This window comes from Perognathus longimembris, chromosome 8, assembly GCF_023159225.1.
Source record: "Perognathus longimembris pacificus isolate PPM17 chromosome 8, ASM2315922v1, whole genome shotgun sequence".
NCBI lineage: Eukaryota > Metazoa > Chordata > Mammalia > Rodentia > Heteromyidae > Perognathus > Perognathus longimembris.
The window spans coordinates 66,404,194-66,423,914 of NC_063168.1; the positions used below are offsets into that span (position 1 = coordinate 66,404,194).

Below are 19,721 nucleotides of genomic sequence, written 5' to 3' on the forward strand. Positions count from 1 at the left end.
GTAATGATCCATAATCTATTTTACCAGTTTTTCATTTTTGCTTTAATAGAGGTCAGGGGAGAGCTGTTCATTGAACGCTGGGCCTCACTCAAGCATACTAGTCAGATGCTGTACCCTAGAGCCATACCTTCTGCCCCCTTTTGCATGCCTGTTTTTTTTGGGGGGGGGCAGTCCTGGGCCTTGGACTCAGGGCCTGAGCACTGTCCCTGGCTTCTTCCCGCTCAAGGCTAGCACTCCGCCACTTGAGCCACAGCGCTGCTTCTGGCCGTTTTCTGTATATGTGGTGCTGGGGAATCGAACCTAGGGCCTCGTGTATCCGAGGCAGGCACTCTTGCCACTAGGCTATATCCCCAGCCCTGCATGCCTGTTTTGAAACTCACTTTATGCTGAGGCTGGCAGACATTCACCACTGTATTGCCATTGGTTGAGATGGAGTCTTGAACTTTTGGTCCAGACTGGGCTTGAACCATAATCTTCTTTGTGTCTTACACATAACCAGAATTATGGCTTGAGCCCACAGTACAGTGACTGGCATCCTTTTTACCTTTGAACAATTGCTACCATATATTTTTCTTACATATGCTCATCTAATCTACATTAATATTGGAACCTTTATATAAAACAACTTTTTTTAACATTATAACAAGTTACCAAAACTACAGGCATTACCTGGAGCCAATGGCTCACACCTGTAATTTTAGCTGTTTAGGAGACTGATATCTGAGGATTGTGGTTCAAAGCCGGCCTAGACAGGAAAGTCCATGAGATTCTTTATCTTCAGTTAACCTCTGAAAAACTGGAAGTGGAACTGTGGCTCAAGAAGTAGAACCCTAGCCTTGAGCAAACTATTGAGCATTTAAGTTTATGTTATGATTTCCTAGGTTTTCTACAATAAATATGCTTTTATTATGAAAACATAGCAATATCTCTATTGAATATTTTATTATATCAACTGAATTTTACTCGTAAACTTATTAGTGTCTCTGATGGGTACTTTGTGTTCAACTTAAAAAAAAAAAAAAGAAACAAGCCAGACAGTAGTAGCTCATGCCTGTAATCCCAGTTACATGGTGGGGGGTGGGGCGTGAGATCTGAGGATCGCAGTTCAAAACCAGCCTAGGCAGGAAAAGCTGGGATAGCTCCAATTAACCACCAGAAAACTGGAAGTGGCGCTGTGGCTTATCATGGTACTGGGCTGGGAATATGGCTTACTGGTAGACTGCTTGCCTTGCATGCATGAAGCATCATTCCTCAGCACCATATAAACAGAAAAGGCTGGGAGTGGCGCTGTAGCTCAAGTGGAAGAGTGTTAGCCTTGAGCAAAAAGAAGCCAGGGACAGTGCTCCGGCCCAGAGTCCAAGCCCCAGGTCTGGCAAAAACAACAAAATGGTAGAACACTAACCTTGAGCAAAAGAGCTCACGGACTGTGCCCAGGCCTGGAGTTCAAGCCCCACAGCCAACAAAAGTTCAAAATTTAAAAAAACCTAAATACTTCTGTTTGCATTATTAGGTTAGTTTTCAGTATGACTTAATTTAAATTGAAAATACTCATGTTTACACTATGTTAGGGTAGGGGTAATGGTTGAAAGATAGAGGAAGGAGAGTGGATATCTTGCTTTTGTTCCTGACTTTAATGGAGATGGTTTCAGATTTTCCCTGTTTAGCATGAGTTTCGTTATAGATTGGCCATACTCTTTGGTATATTCAGGTATGTTTTTTCATAACTCATGAAAGGATGTTGAATTTTGTCAAAGACTTTCTCTACAACTGTTCAGTTGATAAGGTTTGTCCTTGATTCTGTTCATGTGTTGTACTTGTATATTAAATTTAATCTCAAATAGCTCAGTGCTGGTTGCTTAGGAGGCTGAGATCTGAGGATTGTGATTCAAAGCCAGCCTAGGGGATGGGAATATGGCCAAGTGGCAAGAGTACTTGCCTCGATGAAGCCGTAGGTTCAATTCCTCAGCACCACATACATAGAAAATGGCCAGAAGTGGCGCTGTGGCTCAAGTGGCAGAGTGCTAGCCTTGAGCAAGAAGAAGCCAGGGACAGTGCTCAGGCCCTGAGTCCAAGCCCCAGGACTGGCAAAAAACAAAAACATTCAAAGCCAGCCTGGGCAAGAAAAGTCTGTGAGATTCTTTTCTCCAACTAACCACCCAAAAAACAGTGGCGCTGTGGCTCAAAGTGGTAGAGTGCTAACTTTGAGCAAAAAAGCTTAGGGATAGCACCAGGATCTGAGTTCAAGTCCCATGACTGACACCCCCCCCAAAAAAATTTTTTTTAAGTTTTTTTTTTTAAACAGGTGCATATAGATTTTATCTCCCTTTAGCCAGATGTTTTGAAGAGTACAAATGAACTTTTAAATCTGTCACTAAGACTAGCTAATCTAGTAGTTTGTGCTTAATGATTTTATGTTTCTAAAATAAGTTGTATGTTTTGGGCTGGGGATATATGCTTGCCTCGTGTACATGAGGCCCTGGGATCAATTCCCCAGCACCACATATACAGAAAACGGCCAGAAGTGGCGCTGTGGCTCAAGTGGCAGAGTGCTAGCCTTGAGCAAAAAGAAGCCAGGGACAGTGCTCAGGCCCTGAGTCCAAGCCCCAGGACTGGCCAAAAAACAAACAAACAAACAAAAATTGTATGTTTTTAAATAGCCAAGTAATTTCCTTTTCATGTAATATAACAATGTAATCTAACCTCTATGCAGAGTTTTTGTCATTTACTAGTAGTTATTTTACATTATGATATTAGAAATGTTTTTATGACTTTTCTCTGTCCACATATATATAAAGTGTGCTGTTATTTCTAAAAATAATTTGTACTTAGTGAAAGTGTAATAAAAAAAAAAAACCACAGATTTTTTTCTGGTTTAATGTATGCCTGCAATTTACCACTAGGGCAAGCAGAAAGAGGATCAACAGTTGGAAGGGCTCAGGGCTTTATTACATTTCCCTGTTTCCAGAAAAAAAGAAATAAAGATTACCAAGTTCTCTAACTTTTTTAGTACCATATGCCAATTGTACATAGGAAAATTTTAACATTTTCATACGCACAATGCGCTCCTGATAAAATTTACCACTCCCCTCTTTCTCCCTTATTAGTTCTTCCTCCTTTTTTTTTTTTTTTTGGCCAGTCCTGGGCCTTGGACTCAGGGCCTGAGCACTGTCCCTGGCTTCTTCCCGCTCAAGGCTAGCACTCTGCCACTTGAGCCACAGCGCCGCTTCTGGCCGTTTTCTGTATATGTGGTGCTGGGGAATCGAACCTAGGGCCTCGTGTATATGAGGCAGGCACTCTTGCCACTAGGCTATATCCCCAGCCCTCTTCCTCCTTTCTAAAAACAATTTCAACAGGTTTCTTCCCCTTCCCCACATTTATTTCTGTCCATATAGATTTATACAGCAAAAGCTAGAGAGAGCTACTCCAGCTGAACGACAAATGGTATTTAATGAAATTCTACAGGCAGCCTATCAATTAATGACGGATGTTTTTGGAAACTATGTTATACAAAAGTTTTTTGAGGTAAGCATATGTGGATGTTTGTATATTAATCTAATTGTGCTAAGAAATAAATACCTCTGTATCTTGGTTTTAATAGTCATTTTTGTATGACAGTACATATAACTGAAAGGAAGTATTTATAAATTGTAAATCTCTTTAAGAATTTATACCTGGGGGCTGGGGATATGGCCTAGTGGCAAGAGTGCTTGACTTGTATACACGAGGCCCTGGGTTCAATTACCCAGCACCACATATACAGAAAACGGCTAGACGTGGCACTGTGGCCCAAGTGGCAGAGTGCTAGCCTTGAGCAAAAAGAAGCCACGGACAGTGCTCAGGCCCTGAGTCCAAGCCCCAGGACTGGCCAAAAAAAAAAAAAAAAAAATTTATATCTGGAATATACAAAGAAATTTCAAAACTCCGCAAAAAGACAATGATGAAGAACTTGGATAGACCTTTTCCCATAGTGTGTGATACAAATAGCCAATAAGCAATGAAAAGATAACTAGACTTTTTCCTCCCCCGCCCCCGGTCCTTGGTCATGAACTCAGAGCCAGGGCAATGTTCCTAAGCCTCCTTTTGTTCAAGGCTAGCACTCTTCCACATGAGCCATAGCTCCTCTTCCTTTTGTGTGTGTGTGTGTATGTGGAGTAGTTTATTAGAGATAAAGGTCTCCGCCCAGTTTGATACTGAGCATTTTTAATAATTAGAGAAATGCATGTCAAAACCACAATGAGATACTACTTCATACCTAGTAGGATAGCCACAGCTTGTTTGTTTTTGTTTGTTTGTTTGTTTAATGGAAATAGCTAGGTATGGGGATTCATGCCTATAATCTTTAGCTACTTAGGCTGAGACCTGAGGATCAAGGTTCAAAGCCAGCCTGCAGAAAAGTCCATGAGACTCTTATATCCAATAAACTACTCATAAAATCCAAAAGTGGTTCAAGTGATAGAGTACTAACTAGCCTTGAACAAGAAAAGCTCAGGGACAGTACCCAGGCTCTGAGTTGAAGCCCCAGGACCATCAAAAAAAAAATTTTTTTTTAGTGTGTTTCAACATACCTTTAAAAATTTGCTATTCATGGGCTGGGGATATGGCCTAGTGGCAAGAGCGCTTGCCTTGTATACATGAAGCCCTGGGTTCAATTCCCCAGCACCACATATATAGAAAACAGCCAGAAGTGGCACTGTGGCTCAAGTGGCAGAATGCTAGCCTTGAGCAAAAGGAAGCCAGGGACAGTGCTCAGGCCTGGAGTCCAAGCCCCAGGAATGGCCCAAAAAAAAAAAATGCTATTTAGATAAATACTGAAAAGTAATGCCAAAGCACCAATAACTCAGGCAGGCTTGTAATCCTAGCTATTCAGGACATCAGAATTTGAGGATGTGCTTCAAAGCCAGCCAGGCAGAAAAACACCGACATTCTTACCTCCAATTAACCACAAAAAAAGCTGGAAGGGGCTGGGAATATGGCCTAGTGGCAAGAGTGTTTGCCTCATATACATGAAGCCCTGGGTTTGATTCCTCAGCACCACATATATAGAAAACAGCCAGAAGTGGCGCTGTGGCTCAAGTGGCAGAGTGCTAGCCTTGAGCAAAAAGAAGCCAGGGAAAGTGCTCAGGCCCTGAGTCCAAGGCCCAGGACTGGCAAAAAAACAAAACAAAAAAAAAAAAGCTGGAAGTAGAGCTGTGACTCAAGTGGTATAGAGTGCTAACCTTGTGCAAAAACAGCTCAGGGACAGCACCTAGGCCCTGAGTTCAAGCCCCAGGATATAGATATATAGATATATACACACACACACACACACTCTCTCTCTCTCTCTCTCACTCTCTCTCTCTAAAGTTTTGGAGTAAATCTTAGGTGAACATGAATTGCTGTGGTCTTCATTTGAAGTTCGCTAGTTTTTACTTTATATCATCAGTTTTGTAGCCTAACTATTCCTCAAAAGATACATATTTAAATTCATATATCAAAAGACATGCTGGGTGCTGGTGGCTCACACCTGTATTCCTAGCTACTCAGGAGCCTGAGATCTGAGGATCTCCTCTCAAAGCCTACCTGGGCAGGAAAGCCCATTAGACTTATCTCCAATTAACCACCAGAAAACATCTGTGGCTCAAAGTAGTAAAGCACCACTAGCCTTGAGCTGAAGAGCTCAGGGATAGTACCCAGGCCCAGAGTTCAAGCCCCACAACCGACCAAAAAAAAAAAAAAAAAGATGATGACATATATCCACTGGTGGCTCACTCCTGTAATCCTGACTACTCAGGAGGCTAAGAAAGTGCTCAGGCCCCAAGTTCAAGCCCTACGACCAACAACAACAACACAAATATATATTTGGAAGATGGAGGTTGCACCTTATTAGACAGAACATTAAAGAGACTTATTTTAAAAGGTGGCTCTCAGATCTGAGCCAAATAGGCAGTAGGATTAGTTGGAGGTCAGCCTAGGTACATTAACAAGTCCCTGTTACAGAATTTATAAGAAAATAAAGTAAGGGTTCAAAAATTCAGTTTTCTGGTACAGTATTTGTTTAGATGTACAAGGGCCTGGATTCGATCTCCAGAGTACAAAAAATAAAGTAAAATAGAAATGTCCTAAACTGGTTAGTAGAAAGGCAACAAGAAAGAATCTGAGTCTGTGTTAATTAACTGTGTCAACAATTGCCATAACATCTACTCCATCTATAATTACCAAGTGTGACATTTTTTAAAAAACAGATTGAAGAGGCCACAAACATTGATTATCTACCTAAGGTTTAACAAATGGATATTGTATTTACTTCATGTTCATATCAATTCTTTTCTTTCAGTTTGGGAATTTGGATCAAAAATTAGCCCTGGCTACTCGTATTCGTGGTCATGTTCTACCATTAGCTTTGCAAATGTATGGCTGCCGTGTTATTCAGAAAGCATTAGAGTCCATTTCTTCTGACCAGCAGGTAATTGTAAGTTAAGAAAGAAAATTACATTTTCCAATTTTAAACATAACCTTTGTAACTTAATCAGAGGTTTCCACAGAGAAACTAAAATCCTTTTCTCAAAAATCTGCACATAAACCAGGCTCCAGTGGCTTACACCTGTAATCCTAGCTATTCAAGAGGCTGAGATCTGAGGATTGTAGTTTGAAGCCAGCCTGAGCAGAAAAGTCCCCATGAGACTCTTTATTTCCAAGTATCCACTCAAAAACTGGGAGTGAAGCTTTTTGGCTCAAAGTGATACAGCACTAGCCTTGAACAAAGGAGCTCAGGGGACAGTGCCCGGGCCCTGAGTTCAAGCCACAAAACTGACCAAAAAAAAAATTCAGCCAGTTGGGGTGGCTCCCTCCCGTAATTCTAACTACTCAGGAGGCTGAGATCTGAGAATCATAGTTCAAAGCCACCTTCAGCAGGAAAGTCTAAGACCTTTATCTCCAATTAGACACCAAAAGACAGGAAATAGAGCTGTGACTCAGATAGTAGAGCACTACCCTTGAGCAGAGAAGCTCAGGAACATGGCTTGAGTAACAGGTTTCCTGTCAAGCATATGAGAGGTCCTGAGTTGTTTAATTCCTTAAAATAATGGTGATGGTGGTGGATAGTGGAGTGTGTGTGTGTGTATGTACATTAATCACATGAAAAAATACAATTCCTCCTCTAGAGGAAAACCTGAGTTTTGGAGTGATTGGAGGAATATCAACAATGGAGAAAAATCAAATTTAGTCACATAAAAGCTTAGAATTTCTTTACCACATGTTACAAAGTGGTATAGATTAAACATAGTTTAAATGTCTTTGATATTTGAAAAAGCATCAGGGTAACTTTTAATGTGAACCAATTGTGATGTTTATTCTTAGATTTTTCGGTTACAATTTTTTAGGTTTATAATTCCATTTTTGCTTAGGTATAAACATCTATGTTATAGGTTGTTCCTTTAATAGGAAATTTTCATGATTTTATGAGTAGTTATGAGTTCATTGAGTGAGAAATATTTTAAAGATAGTTAAAACAAATACATTTACACTAAGCATATATACACCATTCTTCCACAGAATTTTTTATACTCTTACAAAAGTTGTATAAGTTATTTTATCAATGATGAACCAAAAGTTCTTTATTATATGGGCATTGAAAAGGAAGAATTTAAATGTTGCTGTGAGGTCCAGATGTGGTGACACACCTGAGCAAGTTCAAGACTCTAAATTCAAACCTCAGTATCTCCAAAATATTAAGTCACAACAGTAATTAAGCTGTAACTACCCCCCATCAAACTTCCCTTCTTAAAACAATTTAGCAGAATACATTTTTGAGGATACCTTTGTTCCTGTTTCAGTATTTTTATTAAATTGTTTGATGGGGTGATTATTTAATGGCATCTTCTCCTTCACAGAGTGAAATGGTAAAGGAATTAGATGGACATGTACTCAAATGTGTGAAAGATCAAAATGGAAACCACGTTGTTCAAAAATGTATTGAATGTGTTCAGCCACAGTCATTGCAATTCATCATTGATGCTTTCAAAGGACAAGTAAGATTATTAGTTTCTAATTTGATAAAATATTATTGTATGATTTGAATCTCTTTTTTTTCTTAAGATATAAGATAATACCTAGCACTTTGATAGAAGAATAGAATCCATGATAGCAAATGTGAACTGATGTGGTGTGGTGTAATCCCAGCACTTAGATGGCTAAGAGTTAAAGGCCAGCCCGTGCTACATAGTGAGATTAAGATCTGGTCATTAAAAAAAAAATTCATTTCTGCTTTTTTTTATACAACCATTAGATAAATAATTTCACTTTAATGAAACTGAAAAATGTAGAAATAAAGGCCGGGTGCCAGTGGCCCCGCGCCTTATAATCCCTATCCACTCCGGAGGCTGAGATCTGAGCATCACTGTTTGGGCTAGCCTGGGCAGGAAAGTCTGTGAGACTCTTACCTCCAATTAATCACAGAAAAAGCCGCAAGCGGTGCTGTGGCTCAAGTGGTAGAGCTGTAGCCCTGAACAAAAAGGAGTTCGGGTATAGCACCCAAGCCCAGAGTTAGCCCCAGGACCAGCAGTGAAAGAAAGAAAAGAAATTAAAGCTTGGTGCTGCTGGCTCATGCCTGCAATCCTGGCTACTCAGGATGCTAAGATCTGAGGATTGTGCTTCAAAGGCAGCCCAGTTAGAAAAGTTCATGAGACTCTCATCTCCAAAAGCTGGAAGTAGAGTTTTGGCCCAAATGGTAGAAGGCTAGCCTTGAGCAAAAGAAGCTCAGGTACAGTGCCCAGGACCTAAGTTCAAACCTCAAACAAATTAAGCTTAAAAAAAATAATGAGGTAATCACTATTAGAATTTTAAAACCACAATATTTTCCAAAATATTGGAAAGGGAGGGAAAATACTTGAAACTCTTAATGAAAGGACAGAAATGCAAGTTTTAATTCTTCTGCTTTAAGGTATTTGTGCTTTCAACTCATCCTTATGGCTGCAGAGTAATCCAGCGTATCCTAGAGCATTGCACCGCAGAGCAGACATTGCCTATCTTAGAAGAACTTCACCAACACACAGAACAGTTGGTGCAGGTATGAGTCTCCTAATAACCTATAGAAACACAAAGAAGTCACTTATTTTCTGCAGCTACTTACACTATCTGATTTATTTTAAAAAATGATTCACATCTCTTAACCATTATTCTTAAGTAATAACTGATGGAAGTAACTTTTAAATCTCCCATAGGATCAGTATGGCAATTATGTTATTCAGCATGTACTGGAACATGGTCGACCTGAAGACAAGAGCAAAATTGTTGGGGAAATCAGAGGAAAGGTCTTAGCCCTGAGTCAACACAAATTCGCCAGGTATTTCTTACTCCAGGGGTCATTTCTCTCAACTCCCCTTAGGTGTGCCTAAAAACTTACGTAGAATATTACATTGAAAGAGTAGCCAGGCATAATCACTTGAGCCTACAAGTTGGGAGTTCAACCTGAGTAAACTTAAAAAACACTTCACATACATTCACATACATGAAATTTAACTTCTTGCCAGGTGTTAGTGGCTCACATCTGTAATCCTAGCTACTCAGAAGGCTGAGATTTTAAGATGAGGTTCAAAGCCAGGCCAGGCAGGAAAAGTTTGTGCAACTCTATAATCTCCAACTAACCACCAAAAAGCTGGAAATTTGAGTACGAAATTGGTTCTACCCGCCTATATCCTACTTTTGAATTTGTATTTAGGCAATAATGTTCCTTAAGACTAGTAAAGGTATACAAATATAGTTTAGTACATACTCTTGGGAGTCAGACCTTATCAGTGTCCTGATTTCACTTTTTGAATTGTAATTGTAAAAAAGCCGTAGTTAGAGTTGTCCTGATACTAGTTTGCTTTTTTAAAGTAATTATGTGAGATTTCCATCTCACCGGGGCACAAGTGGCTCACACCTGTAATCCTAGCTACTCAGGAGGCTGAGCTACGAGGATTGCAGTTCAGGCTAGGCAGGAAAGTCCATGAGACTCTTAACCTCCAATTGGGCACCAAAAAAGCTGGAGTTGTAGAGTACTATCCTTGAGCAAAAAGAGCTCAGGGACAGCACCTGGGCCCTGAGTTCAAGCACCAGCACCTAAGTGGTTTGTTTTTGTTTTTGTTTTTGTTTTTTTATATACACTTTTAACTTTTAGCAATGTAGTAGAAAAATGTGTTACTCATGCCTCCCGTGCTGAGAGAGCTTTACTGATTGATGAAGTTTGCTGCCAGAATGATGGTCCTCACAGTGCCTTATACACCATGATGAAGGATCAGTATGCCAATTATGTGGTTCAGAAGATGATTGATATGGCTGAACCTGCTCAGAGAAAGATAATCATGCACAAGGTAAGATTATTCACAGCACTTACATAGCCCATTTTTACTACACATTTCACTTCATAGGTGTTGATTTTCTCATGTTATCAATTTTCTTTGTCTCTTTCTTAAATTAGGTTTCTAAACCTAAAACCATGTTCACTTTTCATCTGTTTAAATATGGTTAAGCATTATTATTTCTCTCCCTATCTTTAAGTTTATCTTGCTGTTGTACATGGGTTAACATTAATTTTAGAGCATAATAAAAATTTTCCCATTACAGTAATACTTGTTTTTTTATCTTTAAGTATTTGTACAAGAGTTGCCATTTAACAAAGCAGTTTATGAATACAATATCTTTATTAGTAGTCATCTCATTCAACATTCCCAACCATCCTTCCTCTAACCACCTTTTCTTTTCTGTTCCTAATTTTATAGGATATACATCAGATTCTTGACTACATTCTCCCCATCTTCTCTTCCTTTGTCTACCCATTTTCCCTTGGCCCCACCCTATCTCTTCTTTGAGTACTTGCCTACTAGTGTTTTGTTTTGCTGAAGTTTGCCTTTCTAAGGAACTACACTATTTAGAGTTCTACCTTGCATCTTTGGCACAGTATTTCAGTTAATACATTTGTATATACTTACATACCTCCCAATGTATTTACTTAGAAGTTTATAAGCTCAATCTAGCTTCCACATATAAGGGTAAATATTTAGAATCCTTTGTCTCTCTGGGCCTGAGTTACTTAAATTGATATAATTTTTCTAGGTCTTCTCATTTCTTTGACAAATGGTACAAAATTCTTTCTAATGGATGAGTAAAATTCCATTGTGTAAGTGGACACTGGCGGCTCACACCTGTAGGTACTTGAGAGACTGAGATTTGAGGATCATGGCTCAAAGCCAACCCAGGCAGAAAAGTCCATGGGACTTATCCAATTAAACACCAGAAAAGCTAAAAGTGGAGCTGTGGTTCAAGTGGTAGAATGCTACCACTAGCCTTCAGTAGATAAAGCTCAGAGACAGAACCCAGACCCTGAGTTCAAGCCCAAGGACAGGTGCCAAAAGAAAAAAAAAATGGGAGCTGCGAATATGGCCTAGTGGTAGAGTACCCAGGAAAGGACTAGCCTTCAACAAAAAAAAATTAGCCTTAGGCACAGCATCTAGGCCAAACTCAAGCCCCAAGACTGGTGCAGGTGCATACACAAACACAGAGGAAAGAGTAGTGATTGGTTAATTCATTGAACAAATTTAAATGCATACATAAAGAGAGATTGAGTGAATCAGAATTGCTTTCAAAAGAAAATAGCTTCATGTTTGAACTTTTAAATAAGCAACCATTCCTCTGAGTTGTCCAGATTTGAATGTACTTTGTAGAGAATTAAGAAACTTAAGATTGCCTAAGCAGATTGTTTGTTTTACAGATTCGACCTCACATTACTACATTGCGCAAATATACATATGGGAAGCATATACTGGCCAAATTGGAAAAATATTATTTGAAAAATAGCCCAGATCTGGGGCCTATTGGAGGACCACCAAATGGAATGCTATAAAGGAAAACAGAAGATGGTTTAACCATGTGAAAAAAAAATGGAGGGTTTTTTTGTGTGTGTGAATTATCAAAACACAACTCAACTATGAATCTTCAATTTTTTTTAAAGCAAAACTATTTATTGACTTTATTCATCCATTTGTAAATTTTTTAAGGTTCTTGTGTATATTTGGGGGGTGGGGTGGTGAATTATAAATGAAACTCAGCCCTGAATGGAGACCTATCAGATTAGATTGCTGGCAAAGCACAGAAGCCTGTATATGATGTAACTGTATCAAAAAAAAAAAAAAAGCTGTCACATATTTTGTAAATTTTTACCGTGTAAAGTCACAAAAATAGTTTTTAAAGGAAAAAGTACAGTATTCTTTTAATAAACTGGCTTGCAGTCTGGTAGGTCTATGACCCCATAGCACAACAGGTTTATAGAGATGTATATAGAATTATAGTCCTTATTTTTTTTCCTTTGCGTGAATCCTTTTATAACAGATTAACAATCAACTGCATAAATATTATTAATATTTTAAAACAGAAGTTAAGTTGTATTTTGGTAATTCACAAACTATCATGCAAATAAAAACTCAGCAAGTAAGATAAAAATGATTTGAGATAAAGAACATTATTTACAGTGGATGTGGTTTTAATACAAATACTGCCCTATAATGTCGCTGGCGATGTACAGATGCATTGTATATACTTAAATATGTAATTGTGAGAGTTAGAAAAAACAAAATCATGGTGACACTTCCGTTCAATAAAGTGGGCTAAATGAAAAGTTAGTTTGTATTAACTTTTCAATTTGGTTTATGATGAAAAAGTGGAAATTTGTATTTTGTTTTTCCTTACAGAATTACATGTTGAGGAAGTGTTGAGCTTTATTTTGCTTTTTCATAGTAGATACCGAAAGTTAGGAACCAGTTAGAGATGAAAAGGGGCCACTGAAAAGTGCGTTTGATAGCTCAGCATTTAAGCATGACTACATATTCAGATAGCTTTTTTTGCTTCCTATAAATATATGCATTGTGTGTGTAGTATTAGATGTAAGTTTACACTTTGAAAGCAAATCTTGTTTCAATGTTCATTATAAAAGCCTTGCTAATTTAGTAGTGATGCTTTCCTTGGTTGTACAGGTGTACATTTTGTAAACCATGCTGTAAATGGAATTTGTTTTATCTCTTTGGGAAACATTTACATTTTAGTGTACATTTATGTCCCTGGCCTCTTTGACCTGGCAATATAGTGTTGTATAATGTAAATTTATTTCTCCAAATCAAAAGTGATTTTTTAAAAATTTTTTATCTTTATATGGTTTCAGAAGTATGAACCAGCTTTCTTTTTATTATTGTGAGAAACATTTTGTTTTATAACATAGTCATTGAATCTTAATAATGGACATGCTAGGATTGGGTCACTTTCAATTGAAGTCAGGGTATTGTGCATAATAGAAAGTATTGGACTGAGATATTTGGTAACCACGGAGGCCAATGCTTTTTTCATCTTATCAAATGTGATGTGACTTTTTTTTCTTTGTACAGAAGAGTACTGTATTTTTGAATAGCCTACACCCAAGTAAGAGCAAATCTGTATGATAACTTTTTTTTCCTCTGGACATAAGACGTTATAACAGTAACATGATGTACATTTACAAGCGGCCTTATGTACATTTCCCAACAATCTTTTTAAGGCAAAATTGTGACCATATGTGTATAATTAAAATCGTTTTTAATCCTTTGCCTATGAAAATATTTTGGAAAAAAAAAACTTGCTTTGTATATTCAGTTTCTGGAAGATAAAGAAAGTGCTTTGTATTTTTGTTGAAGCCAGTATTTTGTATAAACATTATGTTGGCCCACTTACGTTTAGTGCTAAAAAACTAAAGTGAACATGCCCTCTCTGTCAGTTGAACTTGGAAGGGATTTTTTTTAAGTCTGCAGAAGAAAAGGTATCTTCTGAGCACAATATTGGAATATAGTGGTTTTATTAATTGTTCATATCATGAACCTTAAAATAATGGCATGAAGTTTGAGGTGCCGGGAATACTTTTCATGTTTTATGTGGAGTTATTCTAGTTTTCTTAACCCAACATTCCCTGGTGAGGCCATTAAACTCCGACACCTGTCACCGGTCTTTCTCAGTCACACTGGTTCATCTACATGTCCTTGTCCTGGTAGCAGTACCCCTCACCTGTCCTTTCCCCTCACTGAACTGCTCTTCCACTGCTTCCTGCTTCCTACTGCCGGACTTAGAATATCTTGGCCCATCTTAAGACTTGTTCCCAGTATCATGGTTTCAGCATCAAAGCTGTCCTACAAAAGTACACTTATCCTAGTTTGCCTTTGTCTTTTACCTCCAGTTGGCAACGGGCAGTTACCACTCCCACTTTAGAAAATCACAAGTCCTAGAGAATGTTCCATTTGGAAACCAGTCCCTCTCCTAGAGGTCTTTTCTAGTGCTAACTACGCAGCCCTCCTATTACTTTACCGGCATATTCTAGAGAAATACTTGTTCTTGTAGACATTTTATGGTCTGCCACTTTTTGTGCCCACCCTCAATTCCACCTTTTAGTATGTTGGCATGGAACTTTGATCAGTTCTGATGTTTTCAGAATAAAGAAATATGGGCACTCCCACTTAGGCTTTACTCTTGAGCGTCTCCTTTTGATATAGATTGTTTCTGGACCAGCTTGTCTAAGTCCTGCCTCTTATTGGTTCAAATGAAATGTTATCTTCACTTCTTTGTATATTATGTATAAATTAGAAAATGAAAAATGTGTGAATAACATTGTATGAAATAAACCTGGTCTTGTGTTTTTCTCTAGATAAAGTATCCCTCTACGCCTGAATTATTATTGAGATTCCCATTCAAGTTTATTACCTACCTCCTCATTCAGACAGGTGTGCTTCTTTTCCATATGAACTTGAGGCAGTGTTGTTTAAAGACCAATAGAAGTATGTCTAGACACTGGCAGTTTTCATCTGTGATCCCAGCTTCTCGGTAGGCCTGAGACTGAGGTTTAAAGCCATTCCAGGCAGAAAAGTTTAGGACTGTGTCCAGTTAACCAGAAAAATGTGGTCTGGAAGGATAGTGTAAGTGATAGAGCACCAGCTTGAGCAAGCAAGCCAACTGAGCATGTGGCCCTGAATTCAAGCTGCAGCTCTGCCTGTCAATCCCCGCCCCCCCTCCCCCCAAAACTAAGATGTACCTTCCTTCCAAATCTTGTGCACATGTGTGTAGCTTAGCTCTAGGGCCCTGGGTTCACATTAAGTGATTCCAAAAATAGCTAAAACTTCCTTCACAGCCTATGGGAATTCCATTGACCCATCGGTGGTGGTGGGAGGGCAGTGCTTTGCTCTCAGATACTTGAGATAAGTACTGTACTGTTACCACTTGAGCCTGGTTTCCATTGACTTCGGGGATAAGGCCTCACATTTCTCCCTGGGCACGTCTGGACAGATCCTATTTAGTTTCCCTGTAGTTGGGATGCTGTGTATGCCTGCATACCCGGTTCTTGGTGGTTGGGGTATGGTTTCACTTTTGCTCCCTTGGTTTGAACTTGAACTAGGATTCTCCCAATTTGGATTATCTCTAATTTCATTTAGAAATCTCAAAGGACACCACCACCTCTGCCCTCCCCCAGCTGCAGGGACCTCAGTCTCAATGCTCTTTTATGTTATTCACAACGTGGCAGCTTTTTTAACAACATTGGTCAAGGAGCAAGTTTGGGAAGTTTTGAGTGTGACATTTTCCACCCAAGGAAATATGTTCGATGTCTCCCTTCTTTGTCCATATTGGTCATTTACCCTCTACCCCTTCCTGCTAATGCCCACTTCCCAACAGCTTGTTTTAGGTTTTTGGGGTTTGGGTATTAATTGTACCAAGGAGTTTCACCGGATTTTTCCTCAAGGCATGCTTACATTTCGCCAGGAAAAAACAAAACCCTGTTCTTTCCCCAGCCCTTTGCCTGATCAACTTTCACTGAGAGTCCTGCCAAGTTCATGCAAGTACAACGCTTTTAAATTATTCATCTTTTTCCTTTTCCTTCATTTTCATCCACCTAAACAGTTCTATAGTCAGAATCATGTCCTGTGTGTCACTTTTTTTTTTTTTTTAGTTTACTCAGAAGCCCTTTATTCTACGATTATGCCTTACTTACTAAGGGTAGTATGTCTTGAGCAAATTGTTTTGCCGAGTTCTATTAAAGTGCCACCCTCAAAATGTTTTTTGTTTGGTGGGAGGAGAGGAGGAGGTTGTCGTGAGGCTTGAACTCAAGGCCTGGGCAGTGCCCCTGGGCTCCTTTTCCTCTACCACTTTGAGGCACAGTGCCACTTCTGGTGCTCTGGTGGTTACAGTGTTCGTATTGACGTTGCCTGAACGACAAAGTTCAAAAGGCAGGAGCTTCCCCCCAAGCAGGTACTTGAACATCAGATGCCATCGAGACATGGAAGTTGGCTAGAAGCCAGCAGGGACCATGTCTCCAGACACAGGATCCACCTTGGGTTCAGGTGTCAGAAGACAAGAGTGTTGCCTAACCATTCCTTCTGGACACGGCCATCTATGGCTTCTGGGGCAAGTTAGAGGCTGCCTGAGATCATGTGTGGTTTTCAGCAGAAGCAGGCTGGGTACGGGGGCAGCTGTGCTGAAGGCACCCAGGGAAGGCCCCGGGAGTGCCCAGCACATAGCTCATGACCAGATGAAAGTTAATTGTGGGGGGCACCAGAGTGATGGGTGAACCAGAGCCCAGGCACTGGTCTGCCCCTGCACACCTGGCCTTTTGTAAGGTGAAGCTCCGGTGACCAGGGCTCCCACTGCCAGCTGGGCCCCTCCCATCTTCCCAGACCCCTTGCCATCCAGGTTCTGGTCTGAGCTCTAGTAGGATGAGAGAAGCATTTGGGGAGGATTGCGGCTTCCTCTCTGCAAACCCCTTCCCAGGAGGATACGCTGAAGGGCAGCTGCTAGGTGACCCAGAGCCCCTTCCACGGCTCTTGCTCCCCTCTGCCTCCAGTTTCAGGTTGCTCATTAAGCCATCAAGGGATCAAGCACTCACTCCCTGTTTGCTGCAGGCTGCATTGCGCTCTTCTCACCACAGCTGCCCTCAGCTGGGAATCCATGTTCTTCCTTTAATTCCTGCTGGTTGACCCAATGGCCAAGTATCTGCCCTTAGTCTATTTCAGCCTAGGGCTGTCATGTAAAGATGCTCTCAAAGGCTGTGCCCAAAGGCCCACACTGCCAGGTTCTCTAAATTATCCGTTTTATTATTACTGGGTTGTTGTTGTTGTTGTTGTTGTTTGGGGGGGGGGGTTGGTCTGGGCTCTGTCCCTGAGCTCTTTTGTTCAAGGATAGTGCTCTTCCACTTGAGCTACAGCGGCACTTTCAGTTTTCTGGTGGTTAATTGGAGATAAGAGATTTTCCTGCCTAGCTGGCTTTGAACTGTGATCCTCAGGTCTCCGCCTCCTGAAGCTGGGATGACAGGCATGTACCACTAGTGCCCAGTTCTAAATTACTCTTAAAAGACTACATTTGAGTTGATGGTTGGGCTCAGGTGTTGGCCCAGCATGTACCTAAAAAACTTTTTTTTTTTTTTTTTTTGCCAGGCTTGAACTCAGGGCCTGGACACTGTCCCTGAACTTCTTTTGCTCAAGGCTAGCACTCTACCACTTGAGCCACGGTGCCACTTTTCTGTTTATGTGGTGCTGAGGAATTGAACCAGGGCTTCATTCATGCTAGGCAAGCTCTCTCCACTAAGCCACATTTCCAGCCCTAAAAAACTATTTTAAAGTCAAAATATCATATTAGAACGAACTCTGTAGGTTTAAGAAAAAGAACTGTGCCATTATCCCTTAGCTTTTTTTGCTCGTGGCTGGCACTCCACTACCTGAGCAACAGCTTCATTTCTGGCTTTTTAGTGGTTCATTGGAGCTAAGAGTCTCCCACTTGTCTGCCTTTGAACCATTGATCTTCAGATCTTCTTAAGTAGCTAGGATTATAAGCACTCAGAATTAAAGTAAAAAACATAAAAAGTAAAAACAAGCAAAATTCCCTATACCTCCCAATTCTTCCTTACTGCTACAGCTGGTTTTGGAATGTCCAAGGTGGTGTGTGTGTGTGTGTGTGTGTGTGTGTGTGTGTGTGTTTATTAGGCCATTATGAAAAGCCTAATAAATTCCACAAGACTGAGATCATACAGGACAAATTCTCTGAGTAGAATGCAATAGAATTACGAAGGGAGCCCAAAAATACATCTTAGAAACAGAACCATGTCTAATAACAAAGCCTGTATTTTAAAAACATACATCTGCTACTGGAAGTATAACTTTGAACTTTTTTGTTAAAAAATTTTAATGAGGGAAGAGAGTGAATTTGATGAAGTTATGATTGTGCATGTATGGAAATTTACAGAATCTCCTTTTTGAAAGCTTTGAGTTTTTTGTTTAGTTTTGTGTGTGTGTGTGCCAGTCCTGGGGCTTAAACTCAGGGCCTGAGCACTGTCCCTGGCTTCTTTTTGCTCAAGGCTAGCACTCTGCCACTTGAGCCACAGCGCCACTTCCAACTTTTTCTAAATATGTGGTACTGAGAAATGGAACCCAGGGCTTTGTGGGTGTGAGGCGAGGACTCTACCACTAGGCCACATTCCCAGCCCCAGCTTTGAATTTTTAAAATCCTCTTCTTCTAGCTTAAAAAACCACTTTTATGTAGAAATATATATATGGTACTACATACATACACCCACATGTGTGTGTGTATACATACATACATGGGCACGTGCACAAACACCGTTTAGGATGTGGCTTGATGGTAGTGTTAGATGTCATGGGGTCATTGCTCAGCAGTCCAAAAAAGATAGTACAATAAAAGATGAATAATTTTCTAGACAAATAGAGTTTCAGAATGGGCTTAAGAAGAACCTTTTTTTAAAAATTTGTGCTAGTTCTGCGGCTTGAACTAAGGACCAAGGTGCTGTCCTTAGCTCTTTCACTCAAGGCTGGCCCTCTGCCACCAGAGCCACAACTCCACTCCTGGCTTTTCGGTAATTAATGGGAGACTTTTCTGCCCAGGCTGGGTTTGACCTTCATCCTCGGATCTATCTCCACCTTCTGAATAGTTAGGGTTACGGGCTTGAGCCACCAGCGCACAGCTCTTGGAAGGATGCAGGACGCCTGGCCCCCTTCCTGTGTTTCTCTGCGCTTCCTGGCTGCCATTCAATGAGTAACTTTCCTCTGTCACCCTTCCACCATGATGTCTGCAACACTATTGCCCTGAAAACAATGGAGTTGACCAGTCATGGACTGAAACTAAAATAAATCTTTTCTCCTTTAAACTTTTCTCTCAAGTATTTGCCACACAAACAACCCAAGTGTGCATAGACAAATTAACAGATAAGACAAATGTAGTGTGTGGGTATGTGTATGTATAATATATGTGTGTGCATTTGGTTACATATATATACACATAATGTAATATTAATAAACTTTTAACTATTTTTTTGTCTTTTTTGAAACTTGGGCTTGAACCCAAGTCATTGCACTTGCTATGCAAGTACTTTGGCACTGAGCTACATCCCAACGCTGAATGTTAATGAACTTTTAAAGGAAGGAAATGTGGACATGTGCTACAAAGTGAATGAACCACAGGACCATTATACTAAAATAAAACAAGCCAAACATGAAAAGTCAGATTGTTGGTTATTCCATTTATCTGAGGTGTCTAAAGTGGACAAATTCATAGAGAAAACAAAATGGCGGCTGCCAGAGCTGGGGAAGGAGGAAATAAGGAATTGCTATGTAAGGGCATGGAGTTACTGGGGAAGCCGGGCACTGGTGACTCATGCCTGTAGTCCCAGCTACTCAGGAGGTGGAGATCTGAGGATTGCA

The 19,721-nt window shown here is 40.1% G+C and overlaps 1 protein-coding gene across 12 annotated transcripts in view; it reads left to right on the plus strand.

Annotated features, from left to right (window-relative positions):
• The window catches only part of Pum2 (pumilio RNA binding family member 2), an 89,021-nt gene extending 75,431 nt beyond the window's left edge, over window positions 1–13,590 (plus strand). For 9 of the 12 annotated variants that reach the window (XM_048353363.1, XM_048353364.1, XM_048353369.1 and 6 more), the window contains 7 exons: window positions 3,393–3,522; window positions 6,314–6,448; window positions 7,869–8,006; window positions 8,918–9,043; window positions 9,198–9,319; window positions 10,136–10,328; window positions 11,726–13,590. In XM_048353363.1, the coding sequence (XP_048209320.1) occupies window positions 3,393–3,522; window positions 6,314–6,448; window positions 7,869–8,006; window positions 8,918–9,043; window positions 9,198–9,319; window positions 10,136–10,328; window positions 11,726–11,857 (976 nt within the window). In that variant the 3' untranslated portion in view covers window positions 11,858–13,590. The remainder of the gene's footprint in view (window positions 1–3,392; window positions 3,523–6,313; window positions 6,449–7,868; window positions 8,007–8,917; window positions 9,044–9,197; window positions 9,320–10,135; window positions 10,329–11,725) is intronic. The other 3 variants (XM_048353366.1, XM_048353374.1, XM_048353372.1) reach the window with 1 other exon arrangement.
• Window positions 13,591–19,721: the final 6,131 nt, after the last annotated feature.